A 19,515-nucleotide genomic window follows, 5' to 3' on the forward strand; every position below is an offset into this window, starting at 1 on the left:
ATAGTGTAATATTCAAGGGCAATGCTACCTTGACTGCTGACTTGCTGTTGAGAGACAGTCAGTCAAACCTACACTTTGTGAAACCTGGCCCTTCAGCAGCTCAATGGAACCCACCTAAACAAGAGGAAGTGTGTTGCATTGATTTGTGTCCACTCTGGAGACACGTTGAGGATGGAGGAAGATAATCCACATAACATGGAGAGGTAATAATACTGATTACCTCTCTCTAGTCAGTAGTCATTATTTTGTTTTCAGTTAGAGGCTCTAATCCATTGGTGTCAAAACATATGGGAGGGGTTGAGTTAAATAAATATCATTCTTTTTTTGAGGGAACACAATCTCAATTGTCATTGAAATGACTAAAAACAAATAGAAACTGTAGAAATGATCATGGGTCTACATGTATACTTCATTCACCCGACCAGCTTGCTAACAGTAATCTAAAAGAATTCTAGACAGTCAGGGAGCAATGAAAATTCCAAAAGTGACAGTGTAGCCCTTATGGAAAAATGTGTTTGACACCCCTGCCCTGATCAATAGGGCAGTCACTACCCTAGCGCTACACAGAGAGAGAAGCATGGGTTCAGTTATTTGATGATATGACGATTTTGGCAAGATTTCCTACAACTTATTGTCTCGTCATGACGTTTGGATGTATCTAAGCCTTAACATGTCTATGTGCTCCCAGGTCACTGTCGAAGTAGAGGAAGAACCCTGCATCATTAATGCAGGTTAGAGAAGACCTTTGCCCCCATTAAAGTGCCGCCGACAGTGACACAAACAAGCTCCTCGTCTGCAACAGATGAACTTGACCTCCCTGTTTTGCCACACACTCAGCCTACCCTCGTTGTCAGGGTTACAGCAGGCAGAAATTAGTTGTCAGCGCCCCATTTTTCTCCCCAATTTCGATCTTATCTCAACGGGCTCGGGAGAAGGTTGAGTCATGCTTCCTCTGAAACATGACCCGCATAAACCTTGCTTCTTAACACAATGCCCGCATAACCCGGAAGCCAGCCGCAACAATGTGTCGGAGGAAACACTGTTAAACTGACGACCCAGGTCAGCTTGCAGGTGGCCGGCCTGCCACAAGGAGTCGCTAGAGCACGATGTGCCAAGTAAAGCCCCCCCCAGGCCAAACCCTCCCATAACCCGGATGATGCTGGGCCAATTGTGCACCGCCCTATGGGACTCCCGATCACGGCCTGTTGTGATACAGCCTGGGTTCGACCTGGGTCTGTAACGACGCCCCTAGCACTGCAGTGCCTTAGACCGCTGCGCCACTCAGGAGGCCCCTGCTGCTGCATTCTGATCAGATGCATGATTAGTGAGAAGAGCCAGGGTTCCTCACACATACCATAACAGAGACGGTCTGTTTTATGCACGCACACATGCAAACACACACAGGTATACGCACACGACACTCACACTCACCCACACCCACTGAAGACAGAGCTGTCTTGGAGCCAAAGGGAGCCTCTTATGTGAATATCTCTCCTCTCAGCCTCTAGAAGAGAGAATAAAATCTCCAAACGGGGGTTGAGTCTGATTTCTGCAAATCAGGAGAATTACAAGGAGTGTACAGTATATAAAGAACACAGAGCTACACTAACAAGCTATTGTGGGGTCTAGTGGTGGTTTTGGGCCATCACTCTCCTATTCATAATTGATGAGTGGCTGTGGCTGCCTTCCTCTTACTCCAGACATAATTTTTTAGGAGGAATAAAAACAGAAAAGGAGCTTTACCCACACCGAGCTGAAAACACAGGATATATGAGAGAAACATGTAGGAACTCAAACCAACATGTTACTTTCACCTATCCAGTCATTCTAGATCATTAGGGTAAGGATATGAGAACAGGGATCCACTTGTTTTGACTATTGAGACCTAGCCCAAAGTTGTATATAGGGCTTAGAAGTAGGGTGAAATTACCATATCTCTGTGTGGGTGGTGTGGTCTGTGCAGCCCACTGAGAAGATGACTGATGCTGGGAGCTGGCTGATGTGGGACAGGACAGGAACAGGAACTAGGTCATCACCACCAAAGCATCCCTGATCTTCCATTTGATGTATTATTTTGGTTTCTTTAGGAATCTTTTACCCCTCTCAGGAAGATGTATTAGTTCATATGGCTGGGGGTGTTTTGATGTTATTTTCTTTCCTGGAAGAAACCGAAACAAACTCACTGTTGCAATCGTGTTGATTTTGTTGGATAAAATTGTGATTTAAATTGTATTTATTTTTTTACTCTCTATCAACAGAAACGAAGGCAGAGCTGGAGCAGCTGATGACGGACATAAAGAAGTTTGCGAACAAAGTGCGCTCCAAGTTAAAAAGTATGTTGCAAACACACTTCCCTTTCTACGCTAAATAATGTTGCCGCCTTTGGCCAGATTCTCTTAAAAAACTAAACCAGGGCCTCGTTTCCTAGTTACTTCAGCACTAGGATGATTGTACCAGATGCATTGTTCTTTACTAGCCAACTTTTTAAGTGTTACCCAAACAAGCAAGTAGAGAGAACGTTCATTGGCTAAGTGGGTCGTCAGACCATGTGTCGATACTGATTGGATTGAAAGAAAAGCAGTGCTGCCCTCGGCTCAGCTTTCTCCATTCAAATCTTACCTTAATATTATGTTTCACAATACTGAAAATGGATCTACTAAGCTGTATGGATTTTTTAAAAGAAAGTCATACCAAGGATCATTTTGCCATTTGATTTTTTTTTAAATTTAAATTATTTGATGAAAAAAAGAGTTTGGCCTTACTGCAATTAGCCCATACAAATGCATTGAATAACAGATTCACTACATGGAACAACAGATAGTCCCCCCCCCCCAAAAAAAAAAAATCTAAAGGAAGTGTGTTCTGAAATGTCTGTCCTATATCTGAGAGATAAGAAAGATGAAGAAACATGTTTATTTTTGTTTTTACATGTATTTAGCCCATTATTTTTGCACTATACAGTCTAAGCTGGGTGTTTCGACTAAACCTATATGGAATTGTTTTAAGAAGGTCATATCAAGGATAATTTTGCCATTTGATTTAGAATTTTAAGAAGTATTTTTCAAGTATAAAATCTTTTGTTTTGGGCCTTACTGCTATTAGGCCATACAATAGCATTGAATAACAAATTCACTACAAGAAACAGATAGTCCTGCCCCCAAACATCTAAAGGAAATTTGTTCTGAAGTGTCTGTCCAATATCTGGGAGATATAAGATCAGGAACCATTTTTAAAAAATGTTTTTTTACCTTATGTTTTTTACCTTATTTTATTTTTTTTACCCTCGATCGGACCACCCGTTAGCCTATCCATAGTTACATAATGAAAGGTGTGAACCTATAATAGGCTGTTTGTTTCCCTGGTTGAGTTGATGAGCTGATTTGGGCCATCAGTTGATTGACAGATGTAGGCGTACTGTACAACGATAAACTTTCTTCCACTGTGGATGCTCGCTTACATTTTCTAGTTAGGCTATGTATAATTTATTAATATACATACTGGATGAAAATATAAACGCAACATGTAGAGTGTTGGTCCCCCATGTTTCATGAGCTGAAATAAAATGTCCCAGAAATGTTTCTCAAATTTTGTGCGCACATTTGTTTTCATCACTGTTAGTGAGTATTTTCCCTTTGCCAAGATACTCCATCCACCTGACAGGTGTGACATATCAAGAATTTGATTAATCAGCATGATCATCAGCCTGTATTGTGTGTATCTTTTTAATATTTTATTTCTTAAAGCTGTCAAGATGTTTTATGTATTTGAGCCTATCCAAAGACGTTCTAGTTGAGCTGAGACAATTTACACATCAAAGAAAATTATCAGACGATTAATTTTACTTCTTGAAAACATTGAAATAAATGCAATTGATTTGATTTGAATTAACTTGTGGGCCTAATTTAGACTTAGACTGGTCACTATTTGTCCCAGTGCTGGGCAAGAACTCAGAGCACTCTGCTTAGACCAGTGCCCTACGGCAGTTCACAATGCTCTAGCAAGCACTAAGAATACTATGAAGACTGATGATACATAGACGTGTCGTTACATAGCCCTAACCGTAACCACTCTGAATTAATGCCTAAACTCTTAACCTTTTAAGTTGTTCCTGTTTTAAGCCTGTAACCATTAATGTGTCAAAAATAGACGTTGGAAGAGAGAGGCCCCAACTCGGTGGAAAATCTGACTCCCTCCTGCAGATGGTGTTTAAAAAATAAAATAAAATGTTCACCCACCAAGCAAGGTTTTTTTGTTTGGAGGTCAATGAGAGAGTATCGGATTTCGTCAACAACACAAAATGAATGGACTATGTCTCCCATTGTTAGGGCTAAGAGACATGTATCTTGTCAGAATAGCCATAATCTTTGCCGTTCATCAATGAGTCAAAGGGCAGTGTGCCGGATTCGAACCCATTCCTACTCTGGCATATGTGTGTCGGGTCAGTGGCTGTAACTGCTGGACCAAACAGGTATTGAGTCTGCCTATTGCTTGTCTTCAACATTTAATAAAACAATTGATCTAAAACAACAGATTTTCCTTCACGAAAAAGACATCTACCCCCTAAAAATATGTAAATGTTTTATAATCCACATAAGAATTCACAAGAGATGTGCTGAAGCCTGCATTTAGCCTATGTAAAGTACAATGTACATTAGGTACGGTACTGCATTTTATATACAAACACCACTTCCAGCTGCCCACTGGCGGCGATTCTAAATATTTACTCAGATATTAAAATCATCCTGCTGCAAGATTATTTTACTCCTGTGACGAAAGGGGTCAAATGAAGCTCTAACAATGCATTTTGGCTGCTCTATGAGTGGCCTGGATCACTCATCTGGATCACTCGTAGATGTGCATGGGTTTCAAGAGCCACGTTAACAAAGGCTCTGGGAAACACCTTGGCTACTAATGATCCATCGTAAGAAGGTTCTAACGATGATCTTAACGCTACGAAGGCTCTGGGGGAAACGAGGCCCAGGTTCTTCATTAATTAGACCTTCTGAATAAATGCTACTGGTAATGGTAGATTAATTCTCCTTCTCGCTCTGTTCCCTACAGGCATTGAACAGTCCATAGAGCATGAGGAGGCTTTAAGCAGGTCGTCTGCAGATCTGAGGATACGTAAGACACAGGTGGGTTATGCTATATATAGCAGGGACTTTCAAATCTGAGTCTGGAGTTTTCAGGATTGGAGTTGCCATCCCTGCTGTACTGTGTAACTCTAGTCTAGTGAATCGTGGAAAACTCATCCTGCATCATTCCCTACCAGCATTCCACGTTGTCTCGGAAGTTTGTGGAGGTGATGTCAGAGTATAATGCCACGCAGTCGGACTACCGGGAACGCTGCAAGGGCCGCATCCAAAGACAACTCGAGATTAGTGAGTGTGCTCTCTCTCTGTGTGTGTGTGCCTGATATTCTCTTATCGGGAATTGTGATACGATGTTAGCATTACAGAGTACATAGTTACACACCGAATAAATGGGTTGATTTGGTTTTATTTCCCCCGTCCAAAATTTGTTTGTCTATTTTTACCCCTTTTTTTTCTCCCCAATTTTGTGGTATCCAATTGTTTTTGTAGCTACTATCTTTGTCTCATCGCTACAACTCCCGTACGGGCTCGGGAGAGATTAAGGTTGAAAGTCATGCGTCCTCCGATACACAACCCAACCAAGCCGCACTGCTTCTTAACACAGCGCCATCCAACCCGGAAGCCAGCCGCACCAATGTGTCAGAGGAAACACCGTGCACTTGGTTAGTGCACACTGCGCCCGGCCCGCCACAGGAGGCGCTGGTGCGCGATGAGACAAGGATTTTCCTACCGGCCAAACCCTCCCTAACCCGGACGATGCTAGGCCAATTGTGCGTCGCCCCACGGACCACCCGGTCGAGGCCGGTTACGACAGAGCCTGGGCGCGAACCCAGAGTCTCTGGTGGCACAGCTGGCGCTGCAGTACAGCGCCCTTAACCACTGCGCCACCTGGGAGGCTTATTTTATGCATTCTTAATAGTGGCTGGGATTCCTAATGTTTGGTTGAGGTGTAGATGTGTATGCTAATTTTATTAGCATATATTTACATAGAATGCATCTGTTCACATGCATGATTCAAGGCTGCGTTTTATGAGTAATGGAAGACGGGTAGATCATATAAACTTTAGGGCTGTGTAGTCAACTTTGATCAGGACAACCCATTGGTGACCCGTGTGTGTGTGTTTTGCAAATGTGTGTGTGTTTCACAGGAGGTTGGTGGAAACTTAATTGGGGAGGATGGGATCGTGGCAATGACTAGAGCAGAATCAGTGGAATGGTATAATATACATCAAACACATGGTTTGATGCCATTCCATTTGCTCTGTTTCAGCCATTATTTTGAGCTGTCCTCTCCTCAGCAGCCTCTACTGGTGTGGTTTGCATAATGAGGGCTTTGAGAATCGCCTCCTGTATTAAGACGCTCTTTAAATTGTTTCATCTGGTAGAACCTTGTTGTTTCTGGAAAAGGTGTGTGCGAGAGTGACTGGGAAATCAAGCCAATGCTTGAGATATTGATCCGGTTAATTTAAAAAGCCATCATGGGAATAGCAGTAAACAAGGTGAGGGCACCGACGTCATTTTAATATCCTTTTTTAAATTAATTTCTCCACTCACTCATGCAGTTTAGACTGCGTTTAATAAACCTTGAGGCGATCATCGAAACAGTTTTCCGGTTTTCTCTGGCTGGAGGTGTGTGTGTCGCACTGTAATTTCAGCTCCAGATGACGGTAGTGAGGAGATAACACCCTTAGGGGTTTATTGAGCAGAATATAATATAAACACTGAAGTCACTCAGGCTGGAAGCAAATGACGTGAGGCAGAATGGGGAAAGATTGACTCTGAAGTGATTAGAGATGTAGAGACAAGCTCCTCTTGGGTTCTCCAACAAGTTTCACTATTGGAGAAGTGTGGGGATACCAAAATAGCTTCTTGTGGTTAGATGATTCTTCTTAGCATCATGTTGTTATGGCTTATGCTTTTTGCCGCCGTACATGAATGTGTATTGATATTTACAACTTCATATGAATCCAACTGTCAACATGGGTTTGTTAATTTGTCTCAAGAAGTCATGCAATTGCTAGCCTTATGTTACAAGCCTGCTCCTGGAAAAAGCATGACATTTTAATTCAGTTTAATTGACCATTTCAAACAAGGAATATGTAGATGGGTATCAAAGGGACTCCCCCCTCAAAGGTTGAGGTTGATTAAACAGGCATGTGAGCCAGTGTGTGTGTGTGTGTGTGTGTGTTTTTTCATGGCTCCCAGGTGAGCTGCAGGTGTGTTGCAGCCAGGAAGTGCTAGCAGCGCTAAGTCAATATTGAACCAGGCGGAGCATCACACACAACAGAAATCCTGCAGCTGAACCTCCACACATATACACACACTGCACAGCCATAAAGCATTATGCATAGCTATAGAGTGTTATACACAGTCGTAAAGCATTGTAGGCCTACACTTCTCACAGGTCTCTTTCCAAAAATTGAGAGAGACGTCCTGGTCAAATAATAATTTAATACTATTAAGAATCGAAAGGAGCGTTATCAACAACCGTAGGACATCATACCAAGCCATAGATTGTTGTACAGTCATAGTGTGTATGCATAGTCTACAGGGGTATATACTTTGTTGATACCTACAAATACAAGATTCTCTCCAGTGTCATGTGAGGCAGTGTGGGAATCTACCATTTACCTGTGAGTGGGAGGCTGACTAGGCAAGGGGATGAGATGAGGAGGTGGTGTTGATAGCCCTGGGTCCCCGCAGAGTGGAGAGAGAGAGAATGAGGGGGTGGAACAAGGGTTAGCCTTGGTGAACCGATCCATAGTGGAAGTGTGTGCACACACTCATTAACAAATGTACACAAATGTGTATTTACACACACACACACACACACACACACACATATATATATATATATATATATATATATATATATATATATATATATATATATCTATATCTATATATATATATATATATCTATATATATATACTGTACATACACACTCACACCTCAATCACAACAAAAAAATGCAAAAATTGTTGTCTAAGCGTGGGTACGCACTGGCCGTGTCCTGATTGGGCGCTGGGTTGCCACGCCGATGTTACCTTTGTCCTCTCCAATCCCGAATAAGTCAATCATGACACTCACTCCTCTCAATGGCAATTAGTGAAAGGGCACACTCATTCATTTAGCTGGACCAAGATGTTATGCCATGCAGATTAACATGTTGAAAAATATATAATACTGTCACTACCTGCTACCTCTAACCAACCAAGGTTTCTAAATTGACAAATGTGAGAGTTATTCAGCTTCTCTTGAAGGAGTGCCTGCACACAGCCCTGAGCCCAAATAGGGAGAGGAAAGAGACAGGGACTGTTACTGGGTGCGGCTGAGGTTGGATGGATTTAGAAGTGGGAGGACAGAAGGACACTTGGAGGGAGGCAGAGGTCTGTTTTCAGGGTGTTATGTCTGTATGTGGGCTTGCACAAGTGTGTCTGCATGTGTCTTTGTACGTATGTGTGTAGCCATCGCATGTTGTAGCCTTTTTTTTGTCACAAGCTGCCATGCTAAATCCTCACAGGGTCGGTCACTAAGGTTACAGACTTGAAATATCAGTTTCCCCCTGGATGGAAGAGTGGATTAGGCTATTGCCAACTGCTGTCACAAGATAGCCCCAACACATCTCTGTGTTTTGCTAGCAGGCACTTTTCTTTGGAAAGCTGTAGAAAGATCCCGTGAAGCAATGTTGCGTGTGCATGCTTTATTTCCAATAGTAATGGTGTTAAAAATCTGTAATTCAACCATGATGGAACTCTACAACAGGTTTCTATGGATTCTTGTTTGGATGAATTCAATCACTAAGACACATTTACTGAGTGAAACAAAAAAGTCCATACTGTATTAATCAATTATGGTCTGTGTAATTCATTTGGACGGTAGCCTAGAGATTAGAGAGGTGGACCAGTTCAAGCCCTGGGCTGGACTAAACACAAAAATGGGAATGCAACTGAACTGGCAGCTAGAAGGCTACTGGTCTCTAATGACCATCTCCAGTTGTTGCCCTTGAGCAAGGCACTTATTAACTGCACACAATTACTATCCATCCAGGGGCACTGCACCGCTGCTGACCCTGTGCCTCGCAATATGTGTGTGTGTGTGTATATGGGGGTGTTAGGAAGGGCAGAAGACCAATATCAGTTTTAAAAAATGGCAAATAAAGTTGTATTCTATTCTGTAGGATTATATAGGGTGTCCAATCAAAATCTTTTGACCAATGGGTAAATATGTTAATTTTGTACATAATCCTCTAAGAAAGCCATTGGTCCAAACCTCATGTCTCTATCTCTAAAATAATGCTTTAGGATTTCTTCTTGGAAATGTACTTAACTTTAGGACAGCTAAACCCTTGTCTTGAGACGAATGGATACTTTTGTAAACATGAAGGATTTATTGCACCACAGACACAGTTGCCTATCGGATATTTAAATACAGCAAGAAAACAAATTAAACGTGCATTATCTAGCTAACTAGTAATTAACAATATATTACAATATTCTAGTAGTGTTAAATAGTTAGCGTAATCTCGTCAATTTGCAAAGAATAACTTGGCTAATTTAGCTAATGTTAACGTCGTTAGCTATGTTGTTGGCTACGTCGGGACGCGTTGGCAAGCTAAGGTAGCTACCTAATTTACCGGTTGCGCAGTCCCTCTACCACCTCTCCTATCATGGACGACACCTTCTCCTCCAGCTGGTCCACATTAATGGTCTCTCAGTTCCCTTCTTCTTAGCAGCCGACTTGATGTCGGGCCACTTTTTTACGGCTTCACTGTCCATTGCCATACCCCGAAGTCATAGACCGAGTCGGCCACTCTCGCCCATCCTGTCTTTTTGGTGTCTGCAGTGACCACGCGGTAATCAAGTCTCCCCAACAGCAACCTTTTCCTGGCTGATATTTCCTCCACCATCACTTCAAGCTCTTGTTTGCTGAAGTTTTTATTGCGCTTTCCTTGGTTATCCATTTTTGATTTTGATGTACAGTAGCTAACGTTAGTCTGGCTATAATGTGTGAAAAATGTTTTTTTGTGTGTGTGTGTGTGTGTGTATAAGGGGTTCGCGAGCCAACTAAAATTGTTTTTATTCTCGAGACATAAAGCAAAAAAATTATTATAATAAAATGTAAATATCAACACTTTATTATAGTGGGCCAAATCCTATCATCCCTGTTACACAGGCTTATTTATTCATTTCAAGCACGTCACTAATGTCAATGCCACATAAGAAGATAATACTCATGCCACATAAGAAGACATTTACGAACTATCTTATGAACTTCTTATTTTTTAGCCTTAAGCAGCTTCTTAAGTTTTTTCGTAAGTAATGTTTTGTGAATCCCGCCCCTGGTCGGGAATCGCCCCTGGAGGTGATCACTGAGAACTCAACGAGCTTGGTTTGAGCCACCGCATTTTATAGTAAATTCCATCCTCTCATCTACAAGGTTAAGATTTGTATGAAAGATAATTATAATTCACAGCAAACGGTATCTGCTGTAAAAACAGTCCTCATTGTGTGTGAAAGCAGTCCTCATTGTGTAGAGACCAGTGTCTGGACCCCAACTCCATACTGCAGCCATCTCCCCCTGGTACCTCAGTACTGAAACATTAACTCATGCTCTGGAATGCGGTATCACCCAAAGACATGGTAAATCTTCCAGAGGCCCATCCTCAGTAGAACACACACAGATGAGCATTCTAACAACCATTTGATGCAATAACAGCATTATAACATAATCTTGTAATTTCCACCATAATGTCAACGGACCACTGAGCGTACTGCAAGCTTTTTATTTCCAAAGCCTTTTACATTTAATTCAGCTGGTGTCATGCTAATTTTGCTATTTGTAACCCTTGGAAGACGACGACCAAAAAATGTAAAATCCTCAAAAGTTTTGGCGAGAAAGTTGCACCTCTGTGTCAACAGAAGTCGGTGCTTATTATCGGATGTATTAGGTTACGAAATCCAACTTTTGGGATATAATGTTAATTATAAACTGGATGGTTCGAACACTGATTGCTGATTGGCTGATAGCCGTGGTATAGCAGACCGTATACCACGGGTATGACAAAACATTTATTTTTACTGCTCTAATTACGTTGATAACCAGTTTATAATAGCAATAAGCCTCCTTGTGGGTTTGTGAAATATTGCCAATATACCACGGCTATGTGATATGTTCAGGTACTAAGACCAACCCTTAGCTGTGGTATGTTGGCCATTTACCACATCCCCTTGTGCCTTATTGCTTAATGTTACAGTACATGACCAAAAATTTTGTGGACACCCCTTCAAATTAGTGGATTCAGCTATTTCAGCCACACCCGTTGCTAACAGGTGTATAAAATCGAGCACACAGCCATGCAATCGCCATAGACAAACATTGGCAGTAGAATGGCCCGTACTGAAGACCACACAAGCTCACAGAACGGAACTGGCGGGTGCTGAAGCGTGTAGAGCAGCAAAATCATCTGTCCTCGGTTGCAACACTCACTACTGAGTTTGACATTTTCTCTGAAAGGAACATCAGCACAATAACTGTTTGTCTGGAGCTTCATGAAATGGGTTTCCATGGCCAAGCAGCTGCACACAAGCATAAGATCACCATGCTCAATGCCAAGCATCAGCTGGAGTGGTGTAAAGTTCGCCGCCATTGGACTGTGGAGCAGTGGAATCGCGCTCTCTGGATTGATGAATCACGCTTCACCATCTGGCAGTCCGACGAACAAATCTGGGTTTGGTGGATGCCAGGAGAACCCTACCTACCCGAATGCATAGTGCCAACTAGAGGTCGACCGATTCTGATTTATCAACGCCGATACCGGTACCGATTATTGGAGGACCAAAAAAGGTCGATAGCGATTAATAAAAAATAAAAAAACATGTATTTGTAATAATGACAATTACAACAATACTGAATTAACACTTATTTTAACTTAATATAATACATAAATAAAAATCAATTTAGCCTCAAATAAATAATGAAACATGTTCAATTTGGTTTAAATAATGCAAAAACAAAGTGTTGGAGAAGAAAGTAAAAGTGCTATATGTGCCATGTAAGATGGCTAACGTTTAAGTTCCTTGCTCAGAACATGAGAACATATGAAAGCTGGTGGTTCCTTTTAATATGAGCCTTCAATATTCCCAGGTAAGACGTTTTAGGTTGTAGTTTATTATAGGAATTATAGGACTATTTCTCTCTATACCATTTGTATTTCATATACCTTTGACTATTGGATGTTCTTATAGGCACTTTAGTATTGCCAGTGTAACAGTATAACTTCCGTCCCTCTCCTCGCTCCTACCTCCTAAAATTTATGTGGAGGAACTTGACTGGCCTGCACAGAGCCCTGACCTCAAACCCACTAATGCTCTTGTGGCTGAATGTTCACATCTAGTTGAAAGCCTTCCCAGAAGAGTGGAGGCTATTATAGCAGCAAAGGGGGGACCAACTCCATATTAATGCCCATGATTTTGGAATGAGATGTTCAACGAGCAGGTGTCCACATACTTTTAGCCATGTAGTGTACAGTTGAAGTCGGAAGTTTACATACACCTTAGCCAAATACAGTTCAACTCAAGTTTTTCACAATTCCTGACATTTTAATCCTCGTAAAATTTCTCTGTCTTTTATAGGTCAGTTAGAATCACCACTTTATTTTAAGAATGTGAAATGTCAGAATAATAGTAGAGAATTATTTATTTCAAGTTTTATTTCTTTCATCACATTTCATCACAGTGAGTCAGAAGTTTACATACACTCAATTTAATTAGTATTTGGTAGCATTGCCTTTAAATTGTTTCGGGTAGCCTTCCACAAGCTTCCTACAATAAGTTGGGTGAATTTTGGCCCATTCTGTCACGCCTTGGTCTTAGTGTTTTGTGTTTTCGTTATATATTTTGGTCAGGGCAGGGTGTGACAGGGGTTTACGTGTTGGGGTTTACGTGTTGTATTTCGTATTGGGGTTTGTAGTATTTGGGATCGCGGCTGATTAGGGGTGTTGTATAGGCTTGGCTGCCTGAGGCGGTTCTCAATCAGCTGTCAGGTGATTCTCGTTGCCTCTGATTGGGAACCGTATTTAGGTAGCTTGAGTTTCGCTTTGTCTTTCGTGGGTGATTGTTCCTGTCTCTGTGTAGTGTTCACCAGATAGGCTGTAATAAGTTTCACGTTCCGTTTGTTGTTTTTTGTATTTATTTCGTTATTTCATGTATCATCACTTTTCCTTCATTAAAGATCATGAGTAACCACCACGCTGCATTTCAGTCCGACTCTCTTTCAACAAACGAAGAACGCCGTTACAGAATCACCCACCACACACGGACCGAGCGGCGTGGTTACAGGCAGCGACCGCAGGAAAAGCGAAAGGAGGAATGGACATGGGAGGACGTTATGGACAGCAATTGCATGGAGTATACGACGTGGGAAGAAATCGACAGGTGGGCGGCCGACCCAGAGAGAGTGCAGGAGCCCGCATGGGATTCGCTTGAGCAGTGCGAAGAAGGCTATAGGCGAATGGAGTCGAAAAGGAAAACACGGCGGCGCAGAGCGAAACCCGAAAGTCACCCCAAAAAATTTATTGGGGGGGGGCTCAGGGAGAGAGTGGCAGAGTCTGGAGTCAGACCTGAGCCAACTCTCCCTGTTAATCATGAGGAGCAGCGATATAAGGACTTCTGGTCTTGGGAGATGATATTAGACGGAAGAGGACCCTGGGCTCAGCCTGGTGAATATCGCCGCCCCAAGGAGGAAGCAGAGGCAGCAGGAGATAGGAGCCGGCGATACGAGGGAACACGGTTGGCAAGGAAGCCCGAGAAGCAACCCCAAAAAAATATTGGGGGGGGGCTTACAGGGAGTATGGCTATGCCAGGTAGGACACCTGCGCAAACTCCCTGTGCTTTCCGGTGGGCTAAAGAGACCAGGCAGGCACCGTGTTATGCTAGTGAGCGCACGGTTAGCCCGGTACGGTTCATACCAGCCCTTCGTATTTGCCGGGCTAGAGTGGGCATCGAGCCAGGTAAGCTTGGGCAGGCTCGGTGCTCAAGAGCTCCAGTGCACCTGCACGGTCCGGTCTATCCAGAGCCACCTCCACACACCAGTCCTCCGGTAGCAGCTCCCCGCACCAGGCTTCCTGTGCGTGTCCTCGCTCCAGTATCACCAGTGCCCGCACCACGCATCAGGCCTACAGTGCGCCTCGCCTCTCCTGCTCTGTCGGAGTCTCCCGCCTGTTCAGCACAGCCAGAGCCTTCCTTCCCTCTTGTGCTGTCAGAGTCTCCCGCCTGTTCAGCGCAGCCAGCGTTTTCCTCCTCTCCTGCGCTGTCGGAGTCTCCCGCCTGTTCAGCGCTATCAGAGCCTTCTCTCTCTACAGCGCTGCCGGAGCCTCCTGCCTGTTTGAAGCAGCCTGAGCTGCCAGTCTGCAAAGAGCTGCCAGTCTGCAAGGAGCTGCCAGTCTGCAGGGTGCTGTCAGTCTGCATGAAGCAGCCAGAGCTGCCAGTCTGCAAGGAGCTGCCAGTCTGCAAGGAGCTGCCAGTCTGCAAGGAGCTGCCAGTCTGCAAGGTGCTGTCAGCCTGCATGAAGCAGCCAGAGCTGTCAGTCAGCAAAGAGCTGCCAGTCTGCAAGGAGCTGCCAGTCTGCAGGGTGCTGTCAGTCTGCATGAAGCAGCCAGAGCTGCCAGTCTGCAAGGGGCTGTCAGTCTGCAAGGAGCTGTCAGAGCTGCCAGTCTGCAGGGAGCTGCCAGTCTGCAGGGAGCTGCCAGTCTGCAGGGAGCTGCCAGTCTGCAAGGAGCTGTCAGTCTGCAGGGAGCTGCCAGTCTGCAAGGAGCTGTCAGTCTGCAAGGAGCTGCCAGTCTGCAAGGAGCTGCCAGTCTGCAAGGAGCTGCCAGTCTGCAAGGAGCTGCCAGTCTGCAAGGAGCTGTCAGTCTGCAAGGAGCTGCCAGTCTGCAAGGAGCTGTCAGTCTGCATGAAGCAGCCAGAGCTGTCAGTCTGCAAGGAGCTGCCAGTCTGCAAGGAGCTGCCAGTCTGCAAGGAGCTGTCAGCCTGCATGGAGCAGTCAGAGCTGTCAGTTTGCAAGGAGCTGCCAGTCTGCAGGGAGCTGTCAGTCTGCAAGGAGCTGTCAGCCTGCATGGAGCAGTCAGAGCTGTCAGTCTGCATAGAGCAGCTAGATCCGCCAGTCAACCTGAATCTTCCAGATCCGCCAGCCAGCCAGGATCTACCGGAGCCTACTACCTACCTGAGCTTCATCTCAGTACTGGGCTTCCTCTCAGTACTGGGCTTCCTCTCAGTTCCGGGCTGCCCCTCAGTTCCGGGCTGCCCCTCAGTTCCGGGCTGCCCCTCAGTTCCGGGCTGCCCCTCAGTCCCGAGCTGCACCTCAGTCCCGAGCTGCACCTCAGTCCCGAGCTGCCCCTCAGTCCCGAGCTGTCCCTCAGTCCCGAGATGCCCCTCAGTCACGAGCTGCTCCTTAGTTCTGTGGGGTTCTGGGTGAGGACTATTAGGCCATGGTCGGCGGCGAGGGTGGATTATCCCAGGACGCGAAGGGGAGGAACTAGGACATTAATGAAGTGGGGTCCACGTCCCGAGCCGGAGCCGCCACCAATGACAGACGCCCACCCGGACCCTCCCTATGGTTTTGAGGTGCGTCCGGGAGTCCGCACCTTGGGGGGGGGGGGGGGGGGGTTCTGTCACGCCTTGGTCTTAGTGTTTTGTGTTTTCGTTATATATTTTGGTCAGGGCAGGATGTGACAGGGGTTTACGTGTTGTATTTCGTATTGGGGTTTGTAGTATTTGGGATCGCGGCTGATTAGGGGTGTTGTATAGGCTTGGCTGCCTGAGGCGGTTCTCAATCAGCTGTCAGGTGATTCTCGTTGCCTCTGATTGGGAACCGTATTTAGGTAGCTTGAGTTTCGCTTTGTCTTTCGTGGGTGATTGTTCCTGTCTCTGTGTAGTTTCACCAGATAGGCTGTAATTATGTTTCACGTTCCGTTTGTTGTTTTTGTATTTATTAGTTATTTCATGTATCGTCACCATTCATTCATTAAAGAACATGAGTAACCACCACGCTGCATTTCGGTCCTCTCTTTCAACAAACGAAGAACGCCGTTACACATTCCTCCTAACAGAGCTGGTGTAACTGAGTCAGGTTTCTAGGCCTCTTTGCTCGCACGCGCATTTTCAGTTCTGCCCACAAATTTTCTATAGGATTGAGGTCAGTGCTTTGTGATGGCCACTCCAATACCTTGACTTTGTTGTCCTTAAGCCATTTTTTCACAACTTTGGAAGTATGCTTGGGGTCATTGTCCATTTGGAAGACCCATTTGCGACCAAGCTTTAACTTCCTGACTGATGTCTTGAGATGTTGCTTCAATATATCCACATGATTTTCCTGCCTCATGAGGCCATCTATTTTGTGAAGTGAACCAGTCCCTCCTGCACGAAGCACCCCCACAACATGATGCTGCCACCCCCATGCTTCACAGTTGGGATGGTTTTCTTCAGCTTGCAAGCCTCCCCCTTTTTCCTCCAAACATAACGATGGTCATTATGGCCAAACAATTCTATTTTTGTTTCATCAGACCAGAGGACGTTTCTCAAAAAAGTACGATCTTTGTCCACATGTGCAGTTGCTAAACATAGTTGGGCTTTTTTATGGAGGTTTTGGAGCAGTGGCTAGGAGATGCGTCTCCTTCCTGAGCGGTATGATGGCTGCGTGGTCCCATGGTGTTTATACTTGTGTACTATTGTTTGTACAGATGAATGTGGTACCTTCAGGCATTTGGAAATTTCTCCCAAGGATGAACCAGACTTGTGGAGGTCTAAAACAATTATTCTTGGTCATGGCTGATTTCTTTTGATTCTCCCATGATGTCAAGCAACGAGGCACTGAGTTTGAAGGTAGGCCTTGAAATACATCCACAGGTACACCTCCAATTGACTCAAATGATGTCAATTAGCCTATCAGAAGCTTCTCAAGCCAGGCATAATTTTCTGGAATTTTCCAAGCTGTTTAAAGGCACAGTCAACTGTAAACTTCTGACCCACTGGTATTTGTGATACAGTGAATTATAAGTGAAATAATCTGGCTGTAAACAATTGTTGGAAAAATTACCTGTGTCAAGCACAAAGTAGATGTCCTAACTGACTTGCCAAAACTATAGTTTGTTAACAAGAAATTTGTGGAGTGGTTAAAAAACTAGTTTTAATGACTCCAACCTAAGTGTATGTAAACTTCAGACTTCACCTGTATGTTAGAGAAAGACCCCACTGAATGATTCAGAACGAATTTGTCTTGGTAAAATGTATTTTATAACATAAGGAAGTGAACTGTCATCACCAAAGCGCTCTGTGGGTGGATACCCTAGAAAATGATCTATGCAGTTATGATTTCATATATGCTTTTATGAATGCTTAGCAAATGTTATAATGCATTTTTATGTGCGTAATAGGAGGCATCAAAAACTCATTACACCCAGGTGGTTCATAGAAACTATTACAGTACCTTGCAAAAGTATTACCCCCCTTGGCGTTTTTCCTATTTTGTTGTATTAACAACCTGTAATTTAAATAGATTTTTATTTGGATTCCATGTAATGGGCATACACAAAATAGTCCAAATTGGTGAAATGAAAAAAATTACGTGTTTCAAAAAATTCAAAAAAATCATAAACGGAAAAGTGGTGCGTGCATATGTATTCACCCCCTTTGCTATGAAGCCCCTAAATAAGATCTGGTGCAACCAATTACCTTCAGAAGTCACATAGATTGCGCAGAGGTGGACTTTAATTTAATTAAGTGTCACATGATCTGCCATATGATCTCCGTATATATACACCTGTTCTGAAAGGTCTGCAACAACACTAAGCAAGCAGCACCATGAAGACCAAGCAGCTCTCCAAACAGGGACCGAGTTGTGGAGAAGTACAGATCAGGTTTGGGTTATAAAAAAATATCAGAAACTTTGAACATCCCACGGAGCACCATTAAATCCATTATAAAAAAATGGAAAGAATATGGCACCACAACAAACCTGCCAAGAGAGGGCCACCCACCAAAACTCACGGACCAGGCAAGGAGGGCATTAATCAGAGGCAATAAAGAAACCAAATATAACCCTGAAGGAGTCCAATCTCCGCTGTGGAGCTTTGCAGCTATCTGTCGATAGGACCACTTTAAGACGTATACTCCACATAGCTGGGCTTTACGGAAGAGTGGCCAGAAATAAAGCCATAGCCATAGAAAAAAAATAAGCAAACATGGTTGGTGTTCGCCAAAAGGCGTGTGAGAGACTCCCCAAACATATGTAAGAAGGTACTCTGGTCAGATGAGACTAAAATGTAGCTTTATGGCCATCAAGGAAAACACTATGTCTGGCACAAACCCAACACCTCTCATCACTCAGAAAACACCCATCCCCACAGTGAAGCATGGTGGTGGCAGCATCATGCTGTGGGGATGTTTTTCATCGGCAGAGACTGGGAAACTGGTCTGATTTGAAGGAATGATGGATGGCGCTAAATACAGGGAAATTCTTGAGGGAAACTTGTTTCAGTCTTCCAGAGATTTGAGACTGGGACGGAGGTTGACCTTCCAGCAGGACAATAACCCTAAGCATACTGCTAAAGCAACACTTGAGTGGTTTAACGGGAAACATTTAAATGACTTGGAATGGCCTAGTCACAGCCCAGACCTCAATCCAATTGAGAATCTGTGGTATGACTTAAAGATTGCTGTACACCAGCAGGAACCCATCCAACTTGAAGGAGCTGGAGCAGTTTTGCCTCGAATAATGGGCAAAAATCCCAGTGGCTTGATGTGCCATGCTTATAGAGACCTATCCCAAGAGACTTGCAGCTGTAATTGCTGCAAAAGGTGGCTCTACAAAGTATTGACTTTGGGGGGGTGAATAGTTATGTTTTCTGTCTTTTCTGTCTTATTTCTTGTTTGTTTCACAATAAAAAATAATTTGCATCTTCAAAATGGTAGGCATGTTGTGTAAATAAAATGATACATACCACCCCAAAAATCTATTTTAATTCCAGGTTTAAGGCAACAAAATAGGAAAAATGCCAAGGGGGTGAATAGTTTCGCAAGGCACTGTATCCATCTTTTCAGCCCCATCTTAGCTTTTTTTTAAACAGGAAATATGTGTGAAATACTGCCTTTGAAACAGACAATGTGTCTCCCACCAGTGGCTGGGTTAGGCAGAGATAGAAACAGGCAGATGAGAGACTAGCATGTGATTAATCCTACGCTGATGCCTCTCTCACTCTCTTTCTTTCTTTCTTTCTCTCTTAAATCTTGTTTTTTTCTCTTTGCTCCTCGTCCTCCCAGACTACTTGCCCGAATGAGGCTATGGGCGCCCACTCTCTGCCATCGTGATGAGTGATGTGTCTGTACACACAAACACACACACTCACTCACACAAAGACAAGTACAC

At 43.9% G+C, this 19,515-nt stretch overlaps 1 protein-coding gene across 4 annotated transcripts in view; it reads left to right on the forward strand.

The window, feature by feature from the left end:
• Positions 1-19,515, forward strand: part of LOC109892793 (syntaxin-1A) — a 36,328-nt gene that overhangs the window by 13,676 nt on the left and 3,137 nt on the right. For all 4 annotated transcript variants that reach the window (XM_020485574.2, XM_020485572.2, XM_020485576.2 and 1 more), the window contains exons 4-6: positions 2,259-2,333; positions 5,062-5,135; positions 5,273-5,381. In XM_020485574.2, coding sequence (XP_020341163.1) covers positions 2,259-2,333; positions 5,062-5,135; positions 5,273-5,381 — 258 coding nt within the window. The remainder of the gene's footprint in view (positions 1-2,258; positions 2,334-5,061; positions 5,136-5,272; positions 5,382-19,515) is intronic.

Source organism: Oncorhynchus kisutch, linkage group LG6 (assembly GCF_002021735.2).
Source record: "Oncorhynchus kisutch isolate 150728-3 linkage group LG6, Okis_V2, whole genome shotgun sequence".
Taxonomy (NCBI): domain Eukaryota; kingdom Metazoa; phylum Chordata; class Actinopteri; order Salmoniformes; family Salmonidae; genus Oncorhynchus; species Oncorhynchus kisutch.